We start from the raw sequence: 27,615 nt of genomic DNA, 5'->3' as shown, positions 1-27,615 counted from the left end.
CTTCTCCAGGCTGAACAGCCCCAACTTTCTCAGCCTGTCTCCATACGGGAGGTGCTCCAGTCCCCTGATCATCCTCGTGGCCTCCTCTGGACTTGTTCCAACAGTTCCATGTCCTTTTTATGTTCAGGACACCAGAACTGCACACAATGCTCCAAGTGAGGTCTCACGAGCGCAGAGTAGAGGAACAGGATCACCTCCTTTGACCTGCTGGTCACACTGCTTTTGATGCAGCCCAGGGTACGGTTGGCTTTCTGGGCTGTGAGCGCACACTGATGGCTCATGTAATGTTAAATAAAACTGTTGATTTCCCTTGTATGAGATATAAAATAAATGCAAATACCCACATGCAACTTTCACACATATCATTAATCTAACCTGAAAACTGTACACCATAATCAGGAATAGACACAATTTTATATTGATATTTATATAGCAAAATAAAAATCAACATACATGAATTTAATATATTTATTTAGTTAAGTTGTTCTGAGAAAGAATGAAAAGCAAACATGCACTAGCAAACAATTCAATCTTCAAGGTCAAAAGTCTAGAGGACAAGGTTTGAACACTGAAATGTTTCATACAGTGCTGATGTTAAAAGTAAGTGATCAGCAGAGGGACTATCAGCTCAACCAGTATGGCTTCTGTGCCCTTACATTTCAGTGTTACCTAACTCTTGAGTTGTGTTCAACTATAATCTTCCAGAAAAATATCCTGGCATCATCTTAAGACATCAAGGCATGGACGAGCTTCCATTCTTCTTGGGTAGCTTTTGTCCCAAAAGCTCTTGCTATTAAAATTATCCACTGTCCCATGGAATTGAGTAGTTCCACTCACAAACACATAACACATATCTGCAGAATTCAGGCAATGCAACATCTGTAATTCTCAACATTTTAATCCACGTTACCTTCTGTTTTTCAACTTCATCTTCATCCTCTGAGGCACTTGCAACCGATTCTGGCTTCTTCTTTAAACCTACGTGCAAACATAGGACATGCACACATTTACTCAATCTGATGCATGACAGCATAATTCACCTATTAATAGAACCTGTATGTGCAGCTTGTTTTCTTGTAATCAACACTTGAATGTTAGATGTGGAAAAAGGCGAAAAGTTAAGAAAAACCAGCTAAAGTAATAAAAATCTGCTAATATTTGTTCAATTTAAGAAGGCAGCAATATCCAAATGTCATAAATAAGTCAACAAAAAAGAACAGTTAGAGAAAACATGTTTACTGTATTTTTCATAGAGCAGAAGAGAGAAGCATCACAACAGAGCAGGCAAACATACGACATTACACCGCTCCCAGGGCCTTTTAGAAGAGAATCAGTTTATAGACTGATATATATATAGTCTGTATATAGACTATATAGACTATAATAGACTGATATATATATAGACTGTATATAGGCCTTTTAGAAGAGAATCAGTTTATATACTCATAAATGTAATTGAAGTGCCCTGCAGTTCTCAGTCTGTTCACTCCTTCTCCTTGAGTAGGCAATGTAGTAAATACTTCAGAATAAATAACAAATGTGCATCTCTTCTCTGTATCCAGAGCAGAATTCTGCCAGCTGAATATGAGTTCATGAGTGAAAAAAGAGGAACCAGTTTTGATACTGTCTAGGCAAGGCTAAAAGACCACCTTGTGCTGGTAGCCATGTAGCACAAAAACTCTTACAAAAAAGACCTGAACAAGATCACTGGATTGAAAATATGATTGTCTGTCGAGATTGAATATTCTTCTGATGAAGCTCTGCTAGAATTGACTTGAGCTACACAGTGTGGATTAGACATAACGAATCTTAACAGCTTAAGACATTAGTCAAACATAACTTTAATGAAAATAGACCTGTTTATAAATCCAGCAAAATCAGATTATTCTCTTTGGAATGCCTGCAGACCTCGATCAAGAAGGAGCAGGAAAAGGAGAAGGTTTTCTGACCTGAACCACATACTCTGACCCTTGAGCTTGGAATTACATTCCCAGGCAATTTATTACAGTCCACTGGGGGTACTCTTAAGGAAGATATTTGGCTCCATTTTGTGAAGAAAGATTTGTAGTTAGACCAGAAATACAAACATGCCAGAAAAACATCAAGTTATATCACTAAATATACCCTGGAACAGGAACACTTCTTGAAGAACAGTTTTCTCTCCCTTGACTATTCTGACTGTTTCTAAAAGGATTCCAAGCTGGAAATGGACTTCTAGAAGAAACAAACCACCAGCATCAAAAAATAAACTCTCCAGATGCGCAATGTCATCAGCTCAAGAACTAAACTGTTGATTTAGGAGTTCCATAAAATGTGCAGGAAAATCAGATTCAGATATGATATTATTTCCTAACCTACACAATTAATGGGTAGAAGGGAGAAATACATGTCTATGTGAGACTTCAACAACTATGAAATCTTTTGTGTCTTCCCAGAACTGGCTAAACTACACAAGAGGAAACAGGGCACAGATACACCAATTGGAGACAATGATTCTAGAAGTTAAATCAGTAAATCCCTCAGCCTTTCCACCCGTTCCCCAAAGAAGGGCCCCTCGAGTCACCTTCCCTCCTCTTTCACTGTGTGTAATCACAGAAGATAACTTATCTTCCTGCCTTCAAAGATTTCTGTTGCTGCAGATGGGGGTGAACCCGGAGCTAGTATCAAACTAAGCTCTTTTCCATGAATACAGACATAAACCAAACTTTATTACTTACTATGATACCTACAGCTGATAAACCAGCTTGGGACCTAAAAATCACTCTTAGCACTAAACATTTTGCATCATACTGAAAACACTTTGGTTTCAGGATTCATAAATGCATCATTTTTTGTCTTTTTAATACACTCCTGACCCTGTCCCACATACCTTCTGGAGGAAACTTCCCCACACGCTTTTTGCACACTTACAGATGTAAAAGGGGGCCTACAAGGATGCTGGGGAGGGACTCTTCATCAGGGACTGTAGTGACAGGACAATGGGTAACGGGTTCAAACTTAAACAGGGGAAGTTTAGATTGGATCTAAGGAAGAAATTCTTTACTGAGAGGGTGGTGAGGCACTGGAATGGGTTGCCCAGGAAGGTTGTGAATGCTCCATCCTTGGTGGTGTTCAAGGCCAGGTTGGATGAGGCCTTGGGTGACATGGTTTAGTGTGAGGTGTCCCTGCCCATGGCAAAGGGGTTGGAACTTGATGATCTTAAGGTCCTTTCCAACCCTAACTATTCTATGATTCTATGATTCTATGATTCTATGAAACTATAGTTAAGAGTCTTTCCCAAATTGATTGCAAACCCTTGTATTTTTCCTAGCACCTAATCCCCATTGCTATCTTTTAATCATATTTCTTCCACCCTACAGCAGCAGATACTTGTCTTCAATGCTATGCAGAACTGATGGGTGCCACCAGCCAGTGAGAGAAGCTTCTAGTCTCTGCTGCAATCCCCTCCTGAAGCTGCCATTCGGCTGTTTGTCAGCTCAAGAATTTAGTTTACAACATTCACTTTGCATGCCAAGAACTTTCCAGTGCTAACAGTAAAAGCTAATCATCATTTTGAGACTTCAAATACAGAGACCGACCACAGACCAAAATCTCCTCTCACAAGACCTCTTATCTCTTTTACTCAGAAGCTTCAAAGTCAGCCTCAAAAGCCTTGCAAAGACACAGTAAATGAATCAGTAATACAGCTAAGACCTTTATCTTCCAAGTACAGGTTCTACAACTATACTCAGATATTGCTGTTAACATCTTATGTCCCCGCAGTCGCGCTGTTATCTTCCAGCATTAAAAAACCATCAATTCCTACATACATCATAAATTAGATTATGAGAAGACATCAAATGGTTTGGAACCTATAGGAGTTACAATAATGTGCAAGGACATGTAGTCTTTTTTCTCAGTAAAGGATCAATAGAAGCTATGTTAATAGGCTAAAGCATTCTGAAGCTATTCAGTGATCTCCAAAAGCAGAACACTGCTCTCATGTTAATAAGCAATTCACTATTCGGCTATTAATCTTCCAACAGGATAAGCTACAAAAGTCATTCTGCCTTACATGAACCTTTTCTGAGAGAAGGGAAACAGATGCAGTAAAACTGACACTGGCCAAGCTAAATGAAAGGTTTTGAAACAATACGTGCATCAAAGTAAAACAGAAGTGACAGATGATTTTTTTCCTTAACAATATCAAACTAGAATCAAGCTTCTGAAATGCAGCATCAAGGGTCATACGTGTGCAGCATTTTACATTTTAGCCTGTGGTTCTTTTGAAAAGCCACACAGGGATTACACACATGTGCAAAGCAAGCACTAAGAATATGCTGTACCTTGCCTCTCCCAAGATGAAGCATCCATTGTGTAAGAATCACTGCTTGCTTTACAAAGTTTCCAGGAACAAGACAAACCTGATGAGTATACACTCAAGTAGACTTCCCACAATTTCCAGGTGGCCTTTTGTCTAATAGCTCTTGCTTCAACTGCTTCAGCTTGTGAACAAGTAACTTACACATGACCCGTATGCATGACAGTCAAAAAGTGAATTGAGGATGGGTTCAAATTCAGCACTAACAGCACTACTGCATCCTCACAGTTTCTGCACTGGTCCATGTGAATCTATATCCTGTCATGTGCTTGTCAGCATAATTTGAGATCATCTGACAGTCAGTATAAGGGCAAAATTTCAGTCTTTCAGGGGAATTGCGGAAGGCTTATGAAAAATTATCATCATTCCTGTTACTGTTGTACCCTAGATATGAAATTGGCAGAGTTACAGCCTTGTTCAAAGCAGATTATAACCCATTTTCCCCAACTGGAGAAGCCAGCTGCTCTTAAAAACAAACCCAGCTGTAAGACAAGAGGCTGTTCTGGGTAGACTTGGTGAAAGCCAAACAGAATTGTGCTGCGTAATCATGGTTAACATGTCAGCTGCCTTGCAGCCAACCACTCTGTTCTTCCTTTGAAACTCCTCCAGGGCTGGCCACATTCTGGTTTTCAGTAGGTTATCAGTAAACTTCCAGACAAAAGCTTCACTTTCTTATCTTTTATGTGTATTAGTAAAATCCTCAAAGACTCCACGAGCACTAAAAGTCTATTCTCTTCATTATGGACAAGAATGTTTAAGAACCTGCAGATACAACCAATCCCTGCTGAGCACCTCCATGACACAAAGAACTTCTTATATAATGCAAAAGAAATAATTTTTCTAGGGATTTCACCTACAATGTTGAAACATGAATCATTAGTCTGAGAGTACCTACATAATCTTGCTATTAAAGAGAAATAAAGTGGTAGAAGGAATGGCATCTTTACAATAGATTCTGAAATAACCTATATACAATTCACCAGGAAAGCATGGCAGAAAACATGCTTTCCTTAAATCATGGTATTTTCTATAACACATGGATAAGTATTAGACTAAGAGAAAAATGATTTCTTCTGAAAGACAACTTTATGATGCAAATCCATTCGGCATTTTTGTAATTGACCCAAACTTCAAAGGATCCTGTACAAAACTGGCTCCTCCTATAAAAAAGGGAACAGGCTTTGAAGACAATTAAGTTATTTTCCATGGAATATTTAGGGGAGCAGACGGCCACCTTGTTTTCAACAGCCACCCCCAGAAATTGTCTACATAATGATCTCTAGTGAAAGCTAAGAGAACTATGCTCCCTACCATTCCATGTATCACAATATGCATCATTTTACAAGAACAGCACCTGCAGTTTTAGGCTGATGATACCTACTCTATTTTGTTCTGAACATGCTACCTCTGCATTTACTCTAGCCTGACTTTGTTTTGAAAGCTCATTATCTAAAGGAAGGACAAATTTATTCCTGAAGTCATCTGTCTTGACCCACCTGTCTTCTCAAGTTCTTCAGCAAAATATGGGTCGTTGAGATCAACATCAGATGGAACCTCATCCTCACTCTGTTCTTTCTCAGCAGTAGCCTGTAAAAAAGCACAAACATCATTTCAATCAACATAAACTACTAAAGTTTCACTGGAATTAGATGTTCCTTCTGTTAGTAACCATGAAGATGAAAACTGAAATACTTTATGCTGAACATCATAAAACTAGAACACACTAAAAATTGTTAGTAAAGAGAAATCAACTATTTCAAATCCGTTCCACAGATTGAGAGCTTTTTATGTACCTGAAGAAGGGCTATTGGAAGGGCTCCAAGGATCTTTCTTAGCTGTACCCACTGTGATGCACTAGTTAACCATACCAACAAATGACAGGATCACAGCATTGTCACATCCTTACTTTATGTGCCGCAAAAGCTCTAAAGGGGAAAAAACTGTAGCAAGGGGCTTCATTTTGTGCTCCAGAATTCAAAAAGCCTGAGTTTGAACTGGTAGTATTGTGTTGTACACTTTGCCCTTTGACTTAATTTATCAGACTGAATAAGGATATTATGGTAGCAGAAGTTGCTCTGCTACCTAACAGGGCTACTTACTCCAGTCAGAGCACTCGAAGGTTTAAGAAGTTACTCATCAAATGCCACATAAAACTAACTGGAATCAAGTTGTTTTTAAGAGTAATCTCTGCATTATCTACAACATGGATTACATTCATAGTAATTTAAGAATTTAGATTCTCTATACCACATGGTTTCTTTTCCTAACATATGCGTAAACATTTATCTGCCTATTTCTGCACATCAGTGCCACAGGAGTCATCACACTTTCTGCATGTGGAAAGATGAAGCAGCAATGATTTTCACATTACTATAGGGCCATTTTGTTATTCATAAACAGAACTAAATCACAAATTTGCTATTGCAACTTGAAATAGTTCTTTGTCACTATTAATTCTTTGTTGTTACAGCTCTGGGAAACTGTATGACTTTAGGCCAAAAATTAGCAAAACTACAACTATCATTATCATAACAACTTTGATATACATCCAGTAGCAAAAAGACCCTTCCTAATGCATTCAGAAACATAAATCGAAAACCAACGTTACTATAACTCATTTATTTTTAAAGCACCACAAGTAGATAAACGGAACTGTGTTAAGTATGTTTACGATCAGTAATATCCTGAATATGCTTTTGCTCTGTAAATTCAATGAGAAACTCTCCATCTTTCCACATGAGTGACCACTGCACATTCTAACTTTAGAATAGTACTGGAAGCTATCCAACTTTTTGTTTATCCAAAACAAACAATAGCAGCAACTTAAGAAACCAGACCAACAACAACTCCCCCCAAGTGGCCAAAGCAATCATTACCTTTCTCTTTTTCTTAAGGATTCTTTTTTCTTTCTTCTTCTCTAGGAATTTTTCCCATGGAGTTAGGTTATTCTTTCCTTCCAACCTGTTCTTGACCATTTCTTCAGCACTTTCTTTGAGGCCTAGAACAAAACAATAGTAAATTAAAGAAACAAGATGAATCTGATTCTTTTTTCAATCAACTGCTTTCTCCTTTGCGAAAGGATAACCCACTTTTTCTTTAACAAGCCTGTGAAAACAACAAGAATATTGCTTAAAACAACATCTTTATAAACAAGAGACATGATGGGTTTTTCCAAATAAAACATTCCTTCAGTAATAAATTATACAAGAGTCAGAAGAGCCTGCTTATGTGACATCTGAGTCCCAGGGTTCTTGCTATTCCTCAGAAAGGTCTCCTCTCCAGACATTAGACTGTGCAATCTACAGATGCCGCTCTCAAGGACGAGAAGTAACACAATAAAAATAACAAGAGACATACACAGAGCCCTCGTATTTAATGTGCCTTACTATAATTAGTTAAGATTCACAAAAACACTTTGAATACAGTCCAGATATTCCCTTTACTGTGAGGGTGGTGAGGCACTGGAACAGGTTGCCCAAAGAAGTGGTAAATGCTCCACCCCTGGCAGTGTTCAAGACTAGGTTGGATGGGGCTTGGAGTGACCTGGTCTAGTGGAAGGTGTCCCTGCCCATTAGAGGGGGGTTGGAACAGGATGATCTTAAGGTCCCTTCCAACCCAAACCATTCTATGGCTCTATGATTCTACCAGAATATAGGGTCATCTCACAGCTGGCTTGAACCTCCTTAGCTAGTGCTCTCCATTCCACACAGATATTATCTGGTAACTGCTGTATCAGTATGCCTGGCTCACATGATAGAGTTGCTATAGCATCTTCATTGCTGAAACTTTTCACCTGTGATATTACTATGACAATGCTGCAGCATCTCTGATGACCCATGTATTTTTTTGTCTGTCATTGTTAAAAGAGAACAATAAGCTAGTATTTGAATGAATTTAAAGTAAAAATAAAACCACAGCTAGAAAGCAAAGGACAACATAAAGAAAAACCCCAAATAATTTCTTGCATTAAGTACTAATTTCACAACATGACATGCATGAAGTTAAGCCAGACAAGTCAGCTATCTAGTTTTTTTACAGCTACTTTGTACCAGCCTGCTTTAACAACAGAAAACTATCTGCAGTTAAAACTGACTTGCCTTGCAACACACAGAAGCAGAGTTCAGTGGCAGAAAGACAGAATCCTCTTCCCTGGCAGGAGGTTACAGCCTGAGCAGTGAGTTATTTTTCTCCTACCTGTAACTCCTTGCTTCATTCACTAGACACTGTAGTTTTGAAACGTCTGTAACAAATGAGTCAGATATCCTATAGTCCACATCCTCTTTAATGACAGCATATAGGAATCGTTCCTGCTTCCCCCTCCAAGGCTGGTATCTGCTGTCTCTTCCCCAATTCTACTTGTCCTAATGGTCTCTCTTCAGCACTCCTTTCCAGCCCAGCCCTCACGTTACCAAATCCTACCCCTCTCACCCTTCATACCAGTTTTATTGCTTGGAAATCATATTTGGACCTCTTCAGATGTCCTAGACTAGATCCCATTCTTTCTCTCAACTCCGAGGTTTCTCAGTTGGCCAGTTCCTGGTCCTCATCATTCCTTCCAGCTCTCCACAGTAATGAGGAAATGAAAACAGAGTTCATAATGGAAAAAGTGGGCAACTTTCATGGACAGTCCTACCCGTCCTCTGAAAAGCAAAACTGCAAACACCAATTCCTGCTCTTGTGTTTTTCGACACTCCAAAAATAATTCAAAGGCTGAAGAGCTGGTTACAACATGTCTGAAACACAAAGTGTGGACAAGATCTAAAGCCGTGCCTCATAGGAAGAAAAGAGCGGAGTGAAAGAGATAAAGCATCCTTCTGCTTTCCTGGAACAAAGCCAGAGTTAACAGCAAGTGACAAACTGTTACAGCCACAAAAATCAGGTATAAAAGCAGAAAACAAATGCATGATCAAGGAAGGATATTGCATAGGTTCCCTAGAACTGTGCCACTAAGAAACCCTCTGGTACAACAAGAACAAATATTTAGTTATTCCTAATTGTACACCTCTTCATTTCCAAAGTCAATGAAAGCAGTCATCAGCTTCCCAGAAACTGAACTACTATTACTTTGGGTATTATTTTGCCGTACTTTTGTGGAAAGAATTACTGGTCAGGTTAGCAACCTTGCAGATTCCCAATGAAGACGGTAAATACTGGACTAAAAAACGTATGTCACATCTCCAGAAAGAGACAGACCCAAAATCTCAAAGGAGGTTACAAGATTTCTGATTTATTTGCCTGGAAAATAGAATCATTTGATCCATCTGGCACAGAAGGACTTGGAAGAAAATACAACCCTTTCTTGTGGTATTTGGCAGTCTCATGAAAGACATTAGAGTTTCTCCACAGATTAGAATGGCTCACAAACTACTGTCCAGACCACTTCCCGAGAATCAGAGTGTATTTAAGTGGTCAAAAGGCTTTTGATTGCAGAAGGGGGAAAGCAATTGTCTACTTTAGGTAGGATTATTAACCACCCATAGAAACAGCTAATTTATATCCTTACTGACATCATTTTTTTTTTAGAATAAATGAATCACACTCATTTTATTTAATCTTCACAAATACAGGCAAAGAAAAGAGGATGGGAAAGGTCATAGTCACAGAATGGTTTGGGTTGGAAGGGGCCTTAAAGATCATCCAGTTCCAACCCCCTGCCATGGGCAGGGATGCCTCACACTAGACCAGGTTGCTCCAAGCCCTGTCCAGCCTGGCCCTGATGGGCCAGGGGTAGCCACAGCTTCTCTAGGCAACCTGTGCCAGTTTTAACCTTTAGCCTTACCTGAGCTACAGTATTAGAAGCGTGATAAATACTACTCCAAACCTAAGTATATTGCTTCTCACACTGGTGGGAGAGTAAGGGTGGGCAGGCCAAAATTTGTACTACTCTAACCACTAAGTTTTGAAAACGTTCGTAAGTTTAACAGCATTCAATTGTCACAATTATTAGAAGCTAAGAAGATATTTCTTAGGTCTGTTCTTCAGAACTCTGAATGAGCAAGTTCGTCTTGCATGTAACGTCTTACCAGAAGAAAGAAACACCTTGTTGCAGGTAGCTTAAAAGAACGACAGACAAAAATATTCTGATAATATTAGAATTTGTCAGCCTTGAAGATAAGCCATCTCAAGTCAAGACAGCTTTCCTAACATAGTATAACTGCCTGAAAAAAAACCAGCACACTTAGCAGCTAAGATATCAAGTGGGAAGAACTGCAGTGCTGAGCACTTCATGCTGCAAGAGGTCAGACTGCTTCAGAGGACATACTAAGCAATGATATAGATTAAGATATATATTCCATATCAGCACTCTTCAGGTCCGTATCATCTGTAACAACATACAGTTGGGTGTTACTATGCACTTTACAGACGTGCGATTGCCTGCTATTCTGCTTCTGATGACAACAGGTTTTAAGTTTTCCTTTAAGCCTAGCTAAATATTTACATCTCATTCTTCCCAAAGGAAGAATGTTTAAGTCCAATAAGAAGAAAAAAAAAGTATGAAAACCTGGCTGCATATCAGCAAGAAATGCAGTTGTGGTCTTCTCCCTCTTCACCTTCTAAAGGGAGTTTTGGGAGCTGCAGAAGGATGGATAGTAATAGTTGCTCAAATCAGTTATGATTAAGAAAACAGATGGATGCTTAAATATAACACTGATTTTGTGCCTAAAAGAAACAGACCAACGAGAGTTGGAACTACATCTGATTTATTTTTGCTGGCACTGTGGTTTATTTAAGACTATTATGATTCAAGAATAACTGAATCATTCACAAAGTATGCTTTCTATAACCACGCATGCCAAAACTCAAGTTCTCAAATTGATTCAAATCTCTGCCTTTCAATTGAAAAGCTTCCTAGATTTAACTGTTGTAACCCTCTGTATATTCAACATTTGGGCAGCAGATTAAGGCAAAGCTTGATAATAAAAGTATTTCAACACACAAACTAGCTGTGAAAAAATTAAGGAGCCTTAAGAGATTATAACCAAAACTATTCTTGAATTCCCAGAATGCTCCAAGTGAACATAATTAAATTGTTTTGGAATTTCAATAAGCACATTTGTTCAAGAAAAACACAACATCATAACTAATGTACTTCTCTCCCATGAGAGGGAACAGTCTCAACTGCGTCTGTATTGCCAGAGCTATAAACTACTGTTCAGCATGTGCTAACTATGCTCCACAGTAAAAAAATAATATATATATATAGAAGAAAAATAAATCTCCTTTTCAGGTGTGCAGGACTTCCTCTCCAACTGCAGCCTGAAATCAGTAATGACTAAAGTGTTGCCACACATTAGACTGGAAACCCAAGTTAAAATACTCGACTTCACTCCCAGGACTTGGACAAAAACATATTCCAGGGATTAACAGTGGTATTGACAGACCTCCTGGAGGGGAATAGTCTAACTAGCAAAGGCAAGTGAACACTTCTGTGGTTCCAGAACCCCTGTTTTTTGATAATGCCCTAACTTCTTCAGGGTAAGCTAACATACATTGCAAAATCATAGCTGCTAAACTGAGATCAAATACTACAAATTACCACTGGAAACTTCACTGGGTGCACATACGCATTCAACCCATCATTATATGAACAAACCTGACCCAGTGCACAGGCATCCAACTGACTCGTGACAAAGTCAGCCATATTTATCAGGATACGGTGTTTTGTTTGCTTCTTTCTTTTGGGTTTGTTTATTGGCTTGTTGGGGTTATTTCCCTCCTTTCTATCCTTCTCTCAACATAGATGACGATATAGCAAAAATCCTGGGAGCCCCTCAAGAAGGTGCAGTAATGAAGGGTTTGGACTAGACAGAATACAGAACAAACCCGATTCTCTAAAGTCAAGATCCATTGTGAAGAAACAGGGAGCCCATGTATTAGGAAATTGGATTCCATCTCCACTATATTTCCTAAATGTTAACAATTTACTTGTGACATGCAAAGGCACAGTTTTAAGAGATGGAGCCTTTCAGAAAACTTTTTGCTCAACCTGTGCAAGAGAGACTAAAGAGAGCTTCCTTTAGTCTCTCTTAAAACAATATTCCATCTACTCCTATAAGTATGAATGGTTTGCCCTAGATTTCTAACTATGTCACCACATTGTGTTGCTTAGCCTTTTTTATTTCACAGGACTTCATTCATACAGTTCTCGAGATTCTTTGGAAGACAGACTGTATAACAAACAAACAAACGTTTCCCAAATTAACACCAAAAAAGGGAGCTTTTCTTACTGTCCAAACAATGCCTGGTCTATATACATACACAACACATTCCCAGCAGCAAGTGTTTTTACTATGGTTTCCACCTTCAGTCTGAAAGGTGACAACAAAAAAACTATGTAAAAATCTTATGAGAGCTACCTATCTATGAAGCTCATTCGCCGGGACTGCTCAGTGGCACAACGAAGTGAGTAGCATCGAGAAAGCAAATAGTGCCACAGTGTGGACAGATGAAGTAAAACAGCTATATTAGCAAGCTTTGCCTATTGCACGATACATGTTTTCTCGAACAAGTTTTGGTAGAACTCATGCCAGAAATGACTGGAATTATATAAGCACAACTGAAAACACACAACTGGCTTTAACAGGAATATAGATCTTACCAAGAACTAGGAATAAAACTATTCCATTCAGTTCAGTGACTCAGTACAGACCAGAGTAAGATTTAAGAAGTGAGCATTTATGTTCAACAAAAGTTACCTGAGCGAACTCAGAATAATATTAGTGTATATATCATATAATTAGGTATGGCATTCCTACCTGGAAATAACCCACCACTGGTGAAGGAGCTGGATTCTAGTATATCTCTGGTCTCAGTATTTACAGTAACACATCAGGCTGTGTCCTTAGGTAGCCTGCAGTGCTACACCTACTGAGCCAACACAGCACCTTGCTGCCCCTGAAAAAGATGGTTTTCAGATCCTAGGGTGAGTTCTGCTGGGATGCTGTATGGTGAAGTTACCTGCTTTTAATTTCCAGATGAAAATCTGGATGTCACTAACCCCCAACTTCTCTTCCTGGCAGCTTTCTCTCCCAAAGAGCAGTCTCACTGGAAGCTCAGACTTCTCCCTTCTCTGTTCCCCTAGATCTTCAGCATTAGGCAAGCAAGATTTTCAAAGCGTTCTCCTCTAATTTTATGCTGTTTCCAAATCACACTGGTGTGCATTTTTAAGAGTGCAGGTATGTTTTATAGCTCTATGGCAAACACACAAATGCTTTTCAAGAAAATCTATGAAGCAATGAATGAAAAAACAAGCTCACTAAAAAAACTGTCAAAACCCAAACTACAAAGAGAAGCTTATTGAAGAACTGAGCTGAGTCATTGTTTCTTCTATTTCCCTCATTGTAATCCATTTGGACTTTAATTTATGGGGATAAAAGGTCAGTTTCTACTACTATAAATCCAACACCTTACAATATATCCCTGTTAACAGGCCAACACTGCAGATCCTCCAAGGAAGTAAAAGAAAAATATAAAGCTTACCTGGAACCCATTTAACCTCCATTCCTATATCCTTTTCTTCCTGTTTTTTCTCTTTTTCTTGGATACTTTGCAGAAGTTGTCTGTACTTGGCAATTTGCTCTTCATCATCTTTTTGGCTTTTCCTGGGTTTCTCATCTTCCACTTCACAAGCTACACCACCATCTAGAAATGGAGAGTAAAGCTATCGCAGCCAGTCTCAAGAAAGTGATCAACTGAAGTTAATCTTTAGGGAACACAACCAAGGCACCCACATGGTGCCATTCTGCTTTGAATTCCGAAAATAAAAATAAGCCATTTTGTTGTTTCTTCTTCCTAGTGTCATGTGAAATGAGAAGTAAAGCTACACTGGATGGGAACTGAAGAAATCCTTAAGCTAAGAAAGGTTCTCTTGAAACTGGATCAGGGGCTACCAATTTGTATTTATCACTGGTTTTGCTGGTTTTGACAGGAGAAATTCAAGTGACAATGTATATTGTCATACCTTCCCATTTTAGATAACACATGCATTTCTTAGTTTTAAAACAAACATTCAACATCACCTTCATAAAAACCCTTAAGAGCCTTTTCGTTCTGTAAGCAAATAAAGAACACTTGACAACAGCTGCAAGACAGGAAAGTGAGCTGAATATATTGTCAAAGGTTGTTCAGAGTTCAAATAACCTTGTCACTAGATTTCAAGTATCATGCTGCATTGCACAACACAAGGAACCGCTTTCCGATGGATATTAAGGCAGCAATGTTTTCTGCCAGTAGCTTGTTCAAAGACTTGGAACAAAATACACAAAAAGCCCAGAAAGCCAACCGTATCCTGGGCTGCATCAAAAGCAGCGTGACCAGCAGGTCGAAGGAGGTGATCCTGCCCCTCTACTCTGCTCTCATGAGACCTCACTTGGAGCATTGTGTGCAGTTCTGGTGTCCTCAACATAAAAAGGACATGGAACTGTTGGAACAAGTCCAGAGGAGGCCACAAGGATGATCAGGGGAGTGGAGCACCTCCCGTATGGAGACAGGCTGAGAAAGTTGGGGCTGTTCAGCCTGGAGAAGAGAAGGCTGCGTGGAGACCTCAGAGCAGCCTTCCAGTATCTGAAGGGGGCCTATAAGGATGCTGGGGATGGACTCTTCATCAGGGACTGTAGTGACAGGACAAGGGATAATGGGTTTAAACTTTGGGGTAGGTAATCAAAATAAGCTTATTCAAAGCATATCACAGAAGACATCTTTTTGTAAGACATTTTTCAGGGAGGCAAGGCTCTACACAAAGTTCCCTACAAGCTGGACAGTGTTCAACAAGTGCTTGAACAACCTTTAGATATATGGTTGAACTTTCAGGTTTTCCCGTGCAGAGTCCAGAGTTGGACTCAATGATCCTTACGGGTCCTTCCTACTCAGGATATTCTATGATTATACCATCAGGAACAACTAATTACAAATACACTGATAAAAGAATTTTGTCATATGGCCTATGCCGGTATTCCATGTGTTGTGCAAAGCAGAGCAGCAGAAAAGATGTTGCTCTGCAAAGATTAAAATAACCCAAACTAAAATCAGAACCAAATCTTAGGCATAAACTCCATAATGCTTAATTTGAAGCATCATTTAAAATGCCATACACTAAGTCACTGGTGCTCATGGTCAAAATAGCATTTATGGACTTGATGGACACCACAAACACTTCCTCACTTGAACAAACAGTAACAGAAAATCCAGAGGCAGTGTAAAGGATACTATGTGCCATGAACCACAGCCTACCAGGCCACTGAAATACTTGACATTACAGAAGTGCTCTATAGTGGTAACACTAACGTTCATGTTGCACATATTTTAAGTTAAAAAATTCCGTTAAAAAAAACGTTAGAATGGGCCAGCAAAACCCTGTTTATAAATAAAACATTTTAATAAGTTAAAAAAATGTGAATAAAAGTCCAGGACATTTTTTTGCTTCTTATCACACTCCTACATTCCCGTTCAAGCAGCTGACATTGATTTTTCCCATTCGTGCACAGTGCCACATAATTCTGCTGGCTGAAACACTGTCAGATGGAATCCTGCTTTGTATCATGTAACTGAAGGGATAATAAGGTCAGGAACAAGCTCAAGACATGAACATAATGAGGACATTAGAGGAACATAATTCCTCTATGAATAACTTACTTTTCAGAACCAGCAGAATCTAGACATTTCCAGGTTTGAGATTTATGAGTGTGGTAAGATTACTCAAGGTCAGTTTCTTTTCCTTCCCAGCAATGTTAGTTTACTTTTTAAGATTTCTGAAGTGTTGCTCACTTCCAGACATTTGCTTTCATCACCACCCTATTACAGATGCTATTCTTTAACTTAGTGGTAGCCTTGGACATAATAGAAGTCGGAAATACTTTCCTCTGCATCTGCTGCTCCCATTTAAATACTTTACTGAGCATTGCTTGAGAAACTAAAGCTCATGGAGCAGTTGATAAGTGTGTATTTATGTAAGATGAGAAACAAATGGACACTAACCCTGACAAGATATTGCCAAACTGAGTTTGCTGCCAGATTTCCCAACTCTATAACCAGAAAAATCTGCGATGTCCTTTGCATGCTCCAAACTCATCTCTGATTGCAGCTACCTGCTTTCCTGCAGTATAGATCAATTTTAACATCTGTTTGAAAGACCTGATTAAGGCTTAATGAAATTTTCTTTGCCTTGTAATTTTGGTTATACATATCATATACATATACATATACATACATAAATTAAGAGCAGATTGAATTTTAGAGTGAAAACAAGCAAGGTAATTCAGGAATTTACATGTTGGTGCACCATACAGAGATTTACATACCTTATGAAGTTAGATGTCATTCTGTTTACATTCTTAAGTACATGAGACAAAAGCACTTGAAAGACATCACTACTAGACTCCAAAGTTCCCTTAAATATCTTCTGCTGCTTACATCTTCCCTTGCTATTTAAGACCTATAGCTTAGGCATACCAGAAGGCCTGCAGCACAGCTCTTCTACACTATTCACATTCCCCCTAGTTACCCAAGAGCTACTGCTGGAGTGAAGAAGCTCTGTACATCCACATCTCCCTCTGGACCTCCTAGGGTCTGGAGCACATTCAACACACTGTCTAGGCTGTTCCAACAAGCACAGTCTTAGGACAGCTACTGCAGTATCTCCTTGCCCTGCGGAGACTTTAGTATATGTAGAGAGGACCACGAAGAGGACAAACAGTATATTAACCTATAAACAGATTTCTGCAGTGAGCACTGTTATCTAATTCATTAGTCATTAACCACTTCACGTTTCAAACCAGGACTTTTCCTTTGAAAAGAAAGCTCCTCCAGTTCTATTGAAAATAATTTTGTCTCAGAAATGAAGAGATTAAAGTAGAGACTGATGAATCTGACAAAGAAATTATAAGGTACCCTGAAGAAAAGAAAGAGGAGTAGGAGGGGAAAAAAAGGGGAAGAAAATGATTTTACACTCAAGAGGTGCAAGCTCCTACTCAGAAAGCAGCTATTCAGGGGCTCAAGCACTAGGATAACTCCTAACCCCCACCATTTGGCAATTTTTGGTCAGTGTTACTCAGACTTCAGTGAAAGGCAGCAGATCTTCATTCAGCACTGAATGAAGAGAATAGCTACCACATTCTCTACATAAATCATTCAAATGTACGATGAAAAGCAGCTTTTCTTTAACAGATTTATCATGTCAGCAATAGAGAAAATATGCCATAATTGATGCTACTTGAATCACTGAAATTATCATCATTAAGCTTGGTTTAATGACACATTAACTGCACTATGTAGAGATTCTGCAGTCCAAAAAATGAAAACCAGGGAGCTTTTTCAAAGCTAAGGTGAAGATATAACTAAAGTTAAATTCTAATTCTCACTAACAATTATTAACTATTAAACTTGGAGTAAGTTAACTCCAAATTCAACTAACATACTTCGACTTCGAAAAGAATGCAGTAACTTTGGGGTCACACTAGTGATTATTACTTGAAATGAATCTCAACTGTGGCTTTAGAGATACTAATTTAACAACTTGTATGTGTGTTTTCTTACCATGCATAAAGAACACCAGAAAAATGTATTTTACTCAAACACACAAAACAGGCAATAAAAAAGGACTGTCAAGTTCCACTAAATTTAAAGAACTCTACAGCTTTCATGTTAACATGTCCAACTCACAAGTATTGTCAATCTGTTCATGTTCTGCCATCGATCCTTTCATTTCCTAATTGAAAAGAGTGGGGACAAAAATCCCCAATGTGCTCACCAGAAATTTGTCTCCACCTTTAAGTCACCCACAGAGAAAGTAAGTGTATGTCATTTCCAGAGATGTTTAGCTCTGGAGGGAAGGCAGGTTATTTTCATAGCAGAACCTGACCACAGCTTTTATACAATGAGCATAATATTGTCCCTATGAAAGACAACAATATTCAAAGCCTTTTCTAAAGACAGGGAATTTACATATGTAAATAACTTGTGTTCCAAACACTGCAGCTAATGATTTTGTGGACAACATTAAAGTACCTTGCTGCTCTTCCTCCTCCTCTTCACTAGACGAAGCCAAATAAGCTTGAAAATCCATGTCAAGAAGTTCCTCCTTGTTAAAAGTCCTGCTAAGTGACGTTACTCTTTCATGATCTGTCTCATCCCATGTGATATCTACCTTAAAAATAAGAATGCCACTTGTAGAAGCTGAAACACTGAAATCAAACATTGTAACTCTCTTTTTAGGGAAAATTATTTGAAGCTTTCCATTTAAGAAGCAATGCAAACCTGTTACTGATGTTCTCTAAAACAATGAGGTATAACAACAATGTACTAAAATAAATTCAATTGCACCTTTTTGGAGTATGTTCTACGATTGAGTTTCAAGGAGTTTTAACTACATGAAAGAATGAAGAAGTCTCCTCATGCACTGAAGGGCTCTGTAACAATAGGTCACAAAACGCAACATCTCTGTGCGCCAAATCTCCTTTGTGGCAGCAGATACTGATATTGACGCAGCATCAACTCCTTTCCTTTTCCAGCAGTAACTCATTCCTGGAATCACGCATGGATTGCAGTGTGGATAACAAAAGTGTTTGTGCAACTGTACCCTCAACCAGGAGGTGAAACAAACCTGACTGAAAAATGATACAGCAGAAACTACTTATTTCTCAACCAATCGCTTCTCCAATTCGGTTCACTTCACGGCCACGTGGAAGTTTTGGCTGTCACATAAGAGAGCAGGAATGAACAGCTACAAGGAGAGGAGGCAATTGTTTCAGCCTGGCACTACCACCAAAAAAGCTCTTGTTGAGCTACACATAAATAGCAAATTGGAAGATTTAACTATGAACAAAGTAATTCCATGTGGAACTTGTAAAGGAGGTATAATGAGGTCAAAGTATAGCATTTAATTTGTAACAAAGAAGCCAAATCTCTTTTAAAATCCAAACCTTGAGCTTATTTATGGGGTTGCAACTTGAGGCTCTGTATCATGCTTACATCTTTTCATGTTTGATGTCCTTATTTTGAAATCCTGAAGATAATCAGGAATCTTTTCCCCACGACTTATTTATAAGCTGACAATAAAACTAAACAAATTAGAACAACATTACAAAAACATTGTAAAGATACCTTTGATGTTCCCATAGCAGCAGATGTGAAGTACTTTGGTTTATACATAGCTACGTTCACTTCAGAGGCTTCATCTTTTGGCTTATCATCAAATGTAACGTTATCTGGAATAAATCTTGAAGGCAAATAAAACGTGTTATTATTCAAATACAGAGAAATGTCACAGTATAAACAGTCTAAGCTTTTCATGAGTACGGTACATAAGCACAAAAGAATCTGCTAAAAGAAAAAGCTGGTAAGCCTGAAAAAGAAACATGAGAAATGGACAAATACTCCACACATGTAAGATTAACTGGCTGGCTTCTGCACAGCTATTCCACAGGCTTTCAGTGTGTAACTCCAGCACGTTGGGGAAATAAACTAAACAACATTCAGCATGGTATTAGCAGGGTCAGGGGTGGGTTTTGGGGGTGGTTTTCTTTGTTTTAAGAACCATCTTTTCAGGAAGCTCAGTCTTAAAAATTCAAAAGAAAAAAGTGAATAAAGTAGAATGTGGAAACAGAGAAAAAAAAATCAAAACATTTTAGGAAAGTCTTGTGTTACAATTAGTAGGAAAAAAAACTTGTTAAAAAGACCCAAGGCATGTGTAACAACAGAAGTAGCAGATTTTTGTACACCAGCCCTTTGTACACTACATGAGAAATTACTTGGGCTCTTTTTTGTTCTTTAAATCATTGCAAATGTAATGTGATCAATGCTACTCAACATTAAAATACAGGAAAGTACAAAATTAGAATTCTCCAATGCTTTTCCTGAACAGCCATGTCTGTTGCAAACCATTATGTTCAAAAGCATGAAAAGTTACACACTCATTTGGCAGAGATAATCTTCTCCAAAATGGTTCAAAGGAAATGAATTAAGTTCCTCTAGAAACTTATTCGAAGAAAAAAAAACATCTCTGACTTCCAAAAGTGCCCATAACACAGGCCCCAGCAAACAGAGCCAGCTCCTGTGGAAAGTTACTATAATTTAGTAACCTCTCTTCTGCTCAGACTGGAAGTCTTTTTCTGGACAAAAGGAAATACTAACAATAAAGCACAACCATAAGTTAAAATTCTTTCCTTCCCGAACATGACTTTTGAAATACTAGAGCTTCCAGCTCATTCATAGGGGTTAGCATAGTAATCCATTGCAGCTTCATGGCAACAGCAGCAATGTTCTTCCTCTGTGGTAAGCAAACCTGAAAAAGACACTTCTGGACCCTTGGGGAAAGAAAAGGAGTGTGGCGGAAACCCAAGCAAACCACAAGCAGGATGTTGTTTTGCTTTCTAAATCCTACCACTTTACTTCCTTGTACCAAAAGGTTGAAGATGAAACCAGTGTTTTACCTGACTTCTCTGAGAAGAATCTCTCTATACAGAGATCCTCTCAAAATTTCTGTGTTCCAGTAAAAATGCTCAGGAAGAACTAAAAAAAACTCCAAAAGAATCAAAGGGAAAGCTGACACCCCCCTGGATGCCCAAGTGATTTACATCTCATTTTGGTTACAGAATAAAGGCAACAGAATTTACTCTTCTGAGTATTTAATTAAAATAAATAATAGTATATAATAAATATAATAATAAACTAATAAATAAATAATAAAATAAATATAATAATAAAATAATTCTTTATTTTAAATTGGCTTTAATTCTCCCAACCCAACATGTAAAAAGGCACTGCTGGAGTTACCTCAGGTCTATAAAAGAACAGCTACTTTCAAATTCCAGGCCGTCACATTCCTCATAAATTTTATTGGCTGTTTCAGGAGAATCACATTCTACCACTGCATAGAAGTATTTCAGTCGCTTAAATTGATACTCCCGCAGTTTTTCCCTGTAAAGCCTGTAAAAGCAGGAAACACAATCAATTGAGCTGGCTTTAGTTTTTCATTTGCAAAATATTTTATTTTAACTCATTAAAAATATGCACCATTCAAACACTCTCCTAATCTTATAAGAAGATTAGATGTTAAACAGCATGAAGTTTCACCAGTATCTGTTCAGTTTTACTCAAGTAAAAAGACTAATTCACTCAGTGTTATTAAGTGTACATTTTATGTATCTGACTCTGCTTCCCACAGGTTACAGTCCCTGTGCAGGGCATAGAGTAGCATCTCCATAAGCATTTAAGGTAACATTTAATAGTTCCTATCAAGTTGTTTGCAAGTATCTTGTCTTTTAACAAGCTGATAAAAAGGGTGTTCCTACATAAGTAAAGATATTTGTTAAGAACATTAACAGAAGCTGAGTCTGTATGGACAGGACTGCAGATCCTCATGCTAGAGAGACAGTGTAGGAGTAATAAGTCATAAAGCAGTATTGGTAAGGAAAGGAATTGCAAAACTAGCTTGGGTAGCACAGGTAGTGGTGTCACACAAGATGACAGCAAGAGAGAAAGCAAAGCAGAAGAAATTGAGAAGTGGATGAATTGGTGGAAGGATGCAGGAGAGAGATTGCAGGGGTGAGGACCTGTCCCATGAATGTGAATGGTATGTGCACAGGTATCACTTAGGTATCTATGGACTTCCGTTTGTTGTATTCCAAGTGCTCTAGAGCCCACTGAGCAGTAAACCTAACACTTCAGGATGCGCCATGATGCACACAGTGAAGCTGACTTCAGAATTCACTGCAAGTTCATCATATACCTCCCTGATGCACTAGAGACATTCTTCAAGAGAGATCTGCGCTTATTTCAGAAGCATCCACATTTTCCAAATATAGGGCAGTCCAACAGGATGTATTATACAAAAAATGGCACTGGTCAGGCTGCCAAACATCTGGAAAATCTGGGAAAAAATATAAAAGCAAAACCTCTCAAGTTCCACCAGAAAAGACCTTCAAGCAGAATAAAAGGAAAAACAAAAAGATATGACTGAAGAAGCCTGGACAATGGTAGGCCTGATGAGCTCAGCCTAGTAAGCCAGAGCTGCTGCTGGTGGCATTCAAGAAATCTCAATCTGGGAATTTTCTTGCCCTAAGTTAAGATCCCTGTTGATTACGCAGATAAGAATTATGACAGTAAGCAAAGGGAGGTCACTGCATGAATGGCAGTCTGTAGAGAAGATATGCTATGTTAAGCTCTACACGCATTTGTTCCATTTATTAGTCCAATGAGCTACATAATCAAAATGTTGAATCACTTATCAACAAGCAAAAATTCTGAAGTTTGATCATAATGCATTTATCCAATGTACTGATAATGAATCAGGGCCAGTTATAAAACACTCCTTGAAAAAAGCTATAAAATTAAGGTATCCACAGGAGATGTCCACATACATACTTTTGGAAATTGAATTTGATTGGGATTTTCACTGAGAATTACACACATTGTAACTCTCAATTGAAGATAAAATTAATACCCATCATTCTCTGTGGTATTCTCTGGAAGATCAAACAGTTCCACAGGTCCTTTTTGTTCTTCCTCTTTCAATCTCTTTTTTCCAAACTCCGAAGGATAAATCTACAAATACAACAACACAGAAGTAAATTTTTAACTACAGCAGCATGATGTACACCAGCTAAGAAAAAAAATCTCACCAAGCCTTTTAGACTTAATGTTTTTAATCTAGAATCAGTAATGGGTTCAACTCCATAAACTTTAATACCCTCTTAATTTTAATTTACAGAAAAGATACTAGATTAAACAAACTGCCTGTTAGGAATGTGAATATTTTGAGACAGATGAAGAGCAAGAGCCCTAACTTCACTGTGGCCCTTTGTCAGAAAAGGGGATCTGACTAACATTTCTCAGAAAGCTAGAGGCAGACACTAAAAATGGGAAAATACAATTTAACTGATCAGAATTTGACCAATTTATTAATAACTCAAAGGTGGTGAGAAACAAGAAGTGCAATGATAAAAGGGGCTGGGCATTTAGAAATAGCCAGATTTAAGGCAGTTATGTACCACAAAGACCACTAAAAATGGAACTAGCCAAGGAAATGTAGTCTCCTCCTACCAGAGTTTGAGAATTTCACTGTTAATCTCAGAAAAACAGCACTTAAGAGACAACCTCATAAACATGAGAGGTTAACAGCTTCAGGTTCCAATTCTTGCTAAATACATGCCTGCTGCTGAAAAGCAGCACATTTATTAGATGGCAGGTTAAATTGCAACACAATTTCTAATTTATCATGTTAACATCTCATGTGGTTCTTCACAGAACTGTCTTACTTTGTTCTTAACTTGCTGTCTTTATCTTTTTTAAAACAGTAAAAGCCAGTTCTCCTTTTAGAAAGCAGGTCTTACCTTAACAGAAAATACTGTTCCTCCTTTGGGGGTGAAAGAATTAAATAGAGCCAGCAAATCCTTTGCCTTCAACCTATCCCAAACCATATTACAAACTGCCAATCTACTCGTAATCTGAACAGAGAAAAAAAAGGCATAAAATTCATAGGTTTAATTCCCGATTGCTATGGGGAATACACAGTCACAATTCCTCGGTAAAAATCAAAGTCAGCAACAAACTCCACTGAAAAAATAAAAGTAGCATTTTCCCGAAGACTTTTTTCACTTAAACAAGCGAAAACCAGAAGCAGCAATCACCAGGGCAGATAAAAAGGACATAAATAGCAAAGCATTGCAGAATGGACTGCTCCAATCTCAAATTTAGGAGTGCAGTTACATCAGCACTCAGAATTTTGTTATCATCATATGACTAGTCACAACAGCAACTAGGATTACAGCACTGTAACAGTACTAGAGCATTGTGATTTCTTGTACACTAATAGTGCTCAGTATTAAAGTCCTACTTCACTGTCTCATGATTCTTCAACTTTTTAAAGCTGAAGTTAAAAAATCAAAAATTAAAAAAATAAATAAATAAAAAAAAATCAGTACTGAACAAAAGCAGTACTATTTAAACTCCGGGATTTCCAAAAAGCTCAGTTCTGTTTGTTCTTTCACTTTCAGACAGCCATGGCTTAGAAGAGAGGGGAAACACCAGTGAAATCTGCAAGTCCCATTCTCAGCCAATTTCATCATCTCTTTCATTCTGTAACTAAAAGGCTGAAAAACCTTTACAAAAGATACTTTCATGGTTTCCTAGGTGAAAGCCTATAATGCAGCATACATTTCTGATGTCTATAACTCATAACAGCATACATTACTGAGTTTGTCATGTAGCAATTTGTCACGCAGCAATTTGTCATGCACGAAGTATTGTTACCTCATCTCCACGAAGGGCATCTTTGTCTAGCTCACGCCATGAATGCTCTATCTCTGGCTCCTTTGGAAAGAGGTCATTTAAATCCTCATCATCCTCTGAGCTCGTCTCAATGTTCCCTATCCCTCTAGCTAGATCAGGCCCACTATCGCTTTCTTCATCATCTTCTGAATCACTGTCTTCTTCCCCTGTCTCCCCATCATCTTCTGGCTCCTCTTCCTCGCCTGTTTCTCCATTATCTTCTGGCTCCTCCTCTTCCCCTGTTTCCTCATCATCTTCTGGCTTCTCTTCCTCCGATTCTGCATACTCAAAACCATCACTTGCAGAAATATCTTCCTCTAATTGTCTTTTACTAATGTCACTTTGATTGCAGGTATCTGTGTATGCAGTCACTGAGAGAGAACAAGACATCTATTTTTATGTTGGAATTACACATAATCCTTTACAAAGAGGAAAAAAAGAACCTCTTTTTTTACCACAAAGATTTACAGAACCCCTGAAATGTGTAACAATGCAATAACAAATTATATCAGGGAAGTGTTAACAACATAAATCATCAATATCAGTTCTTCAGCTTGCCTGTTCTAATCACTGTATTATCCATAGCAAGCTCTAGTGAAATATTATTCTGTTATTTTATTTAAATGTATAGAATCAACAGGCAGAAATGCGATTTCAATAACATAAGCTACATGAATGCACAAGCAATATAAAGAAAGTTTCTTTAAGTTACCTGTTCTTGTAATACCCTTTTATATTAATGGCTTGATGTTGCCATCTTTATGCCTTCGGTCTTCAAGACTTGATACGCTTAAGACCTTATACCCATAGTATAAGACCTTATATTTGCTATTCAGTTTGACAAATACAGCAGTCTATATACTACTATACATTTTGCTTTTTCAACTAACCAACAACTTCAGCTCCAGAAATCAGAAGAACACGGAAGTTCACAACCTTACTGAAGAGTCAGCACTGACAAAGAGCTGACCAACTCCGATTCTCCAGCAACACTGAATCCGAGTCAGTCAGCTATTTTATGACTGATCTTGCAAAAGTTCTTCCATGGATAAAACAAAGGCAACAACACCCAAGTAAATATGTCATTTGAACAACTAACCTGGTTCTTTGCTTTTTCCTCCTACAGAATGGTCTTTCTGGAGAGCTTTAGATGATTTAGTACCACTTGATTGTGAAGAGTTTTGCTTGTTTTGAATCGAAATTGATCTTCCTCCTGATGCATCTCCTTGCTTGTTTTCCCCTTTGTGTAAAAAGCCCTTGTTTCCATGACAGTCACCAATTTCTGTTGCAGTTTTCTTAAAGTCCTCTTTCAAGTTTAGTTTAGCTGTCTTTTTTTGTCTTTCATCTTTAAGATTATTTAGCTTTGTCTCTGCTTCACACGTTTGGTCCACCCCTTGTTTGTCTGCTTGACCATCACCAAGTAGCTTTGCAGAATCTGCTTCTCCTTGACGTTTAGGCTTTTTTTTCTTTAGTTTCTTTTTAGCACGTTCTTTGCCATCACTTTCTGAAAGATCAGAGTCAGATTCTGACAGGGCATAAAATTTCCTGAGGTTCTCTGTAGAAGTATAGTTAACAGGACGCCCTCTTTTATCCACTGTATACTTCAGCTTAAACTTCTTGTCATGAAACATCGCTCTGAATCGCTTGTCAATCTTGATTTTACGCTCTTTTTCAGGCATTTCCCAAAACCTGGGATCCCTGGTAACACAGCTGAAGCGCCCATCACTCAGTATTTCCTGCTGGGATGACATTTTTGGTGCTGTTGTAGACTTGGACATCTACAGTATGTAAACAAAATGAAACAGTTATGATTAAAAACTTGTTTAACATAGATTTAGACACACAATGAAAAAAAAAATTAACTAAGCAAACTTAGATTTCTAACCTATACCTAAAAAGCTCTTTACATAAAAAAAAAATATTGGTAACTTAAGAGACTCGCAAATAATCCTGTAACTACCACAGTCTTGGCCACAAACAAATCTTAGCTTCCTCAGACAATGGGTACACAACTAAAAAGACTACATTTGCTGCAGATAGAGCCTGAAGTGATTCCCCACCAATCCCGAACCAGACCTCATGCAGTTTCACTGTAAGCCAGACCTCTGCCTTTTACTTCCCACAGGACTTGGGTACACAGAATCACAATAGTATCAGCTAGGTTGGAAGACCCTTAACATCATCAAGTCCAACCATTAATCCAGTACTGCCAAGTCCACCGCTAAACCATATCACTCCTCATCCACATGGATTCTGAACACTTCCAGGGACGGTGACTCCACCACTGCCCTGGGCAGCCTGTTCCAATGCCTGAGCACCCTCTCGGGGAAGAAATTGTTCCTAAAAGCCAACCTAAATCTCCCCTGGTGCAGCTTGAGGCCGTTTCCTCTTGTCCTATCACTTGTTCCTCGGGAGAAGAGACTGACCCTACTTCATACAACCTCCTGTCAAGCAGTTATAGAGAGCGATAAGGTCCCCCCTGAGCCTTCTCTTCTCCAGACTAAATCCCCCAGGTCCCTCAGCCGTTCCCCATCACACTTGTGCTCCAGGCCCTTCACAAGCTCCGTTGCCCTTCTCTGGCCCCGCTCCAGCCCCTCAATGTGTCTCTTGTAGTGAAGGACCCAGAACTGAACACAGGATTCGAGGTGCAGCCTCACCAGTGCCCAGTACAGGGGGACAATCACTGCCCTGGCCCTGCTGCCACACTGGCACTAATACAGGCCAGGATGCCGTTGGCCTTCTTGGCTGCTTGGGCAAACTGCAAGCTCGTTACCAGTTAAAGCGCCGTTCAGGAACGCACAAGAGTTTCGGCGAGCTCAGGCCATTTTCACCAGCAGCTCCGGCGCACGCAGAGGCCCGGCCCGGCAGCAGCGCGGCACCACCGGGGCCTTCCCTGAGGGGCCCGCTGCCCCGCGCCAAGCCGGCTATAGCATCCTGCTCCCTCCCCAAGCCCAGCAGCGGAGAAGGCCCCACAGACACTCCCCGCAGCGCCC

At 38.9% G+C, this 27,615-nt stretch overlaps 1 protein-coding gene across 3 annotated transcripts in view; it reads right to left on the bottom strand.

Annotated features, from left to right (window-relative positions):
- The window catches only part of ESF1 (ESF1 nucleolar pre-rRNA processing protein homolog), a 29,787-nt gene that overhangs the window by 2,012 nt on the left and 160 nt on the right, over positions 1-27,615 (bottom strand). Inside the window, exons 1-12 of one of the 3 annotated variants that reach the window (XM_080614608.1) lie at positions 27,423-27,560; positions 25,722-26,400; positions 24,605-24,993; positions 23,686-23,799; positions 22,797-22,897; positions 21,128-21,280; positions 19,457-19,571; positions 18,362-18,500; positions 13,841-14,002; positions 7,237-7,358; positions 5,857-5,947; positions 911-978 (exon numbers count right to left, since the gene is read on the bottom strand). In XM_080614608.1, the coding sequence (XP_080470734.1) occupies positions 911-978; positions 5,857-5,947; positions 7,237-7,358; positions 13,841-14,002; positions 18,362-18,500; positions 19,457-19,571; positions 21,128-21,280; positions 22,797-22,897; positions 23,686-23,799; positions 24,605-24,993; positions 25,722-26,400 (2,133 nt within the window). In that variant the 5' untranslated portion in view covers positions 27,423-27,560. Of the gene's footprint in view, positions 1-910; positions 979-5,856; positions 5,948-7,236; positions 7,359-13,840; positions 14,003-18,361; positions 18,501-19,456; positions 19,572-21,127; positions 21,281-22,796; positions 22,898-23,685; positions 23,800-24,604; positions 24,994-25,721; positions 26,401-27,422; positions 27,561-27,615 lie in introns of those variants that run through there. The other 2 variants (XM_080614607.1, XM_080614609.1) reach the window with 2 other exon arrangements.

Source organism: Psittacula echo (genome assembly GCF_963264785.1).
Source record: "Psittacula echo genome assembly, chromosome: 4".
Lineage (NCBI taxonomy): Eukaryota > Metazoa > Chordata > Aves > Psittaciformes > Psittacidae > Psittacula > Psittacula echo.
Note: the sequence above shows the minus strand (reverse complement) of the source record. Positions and strands in the feature narration are given on the sequence as shown.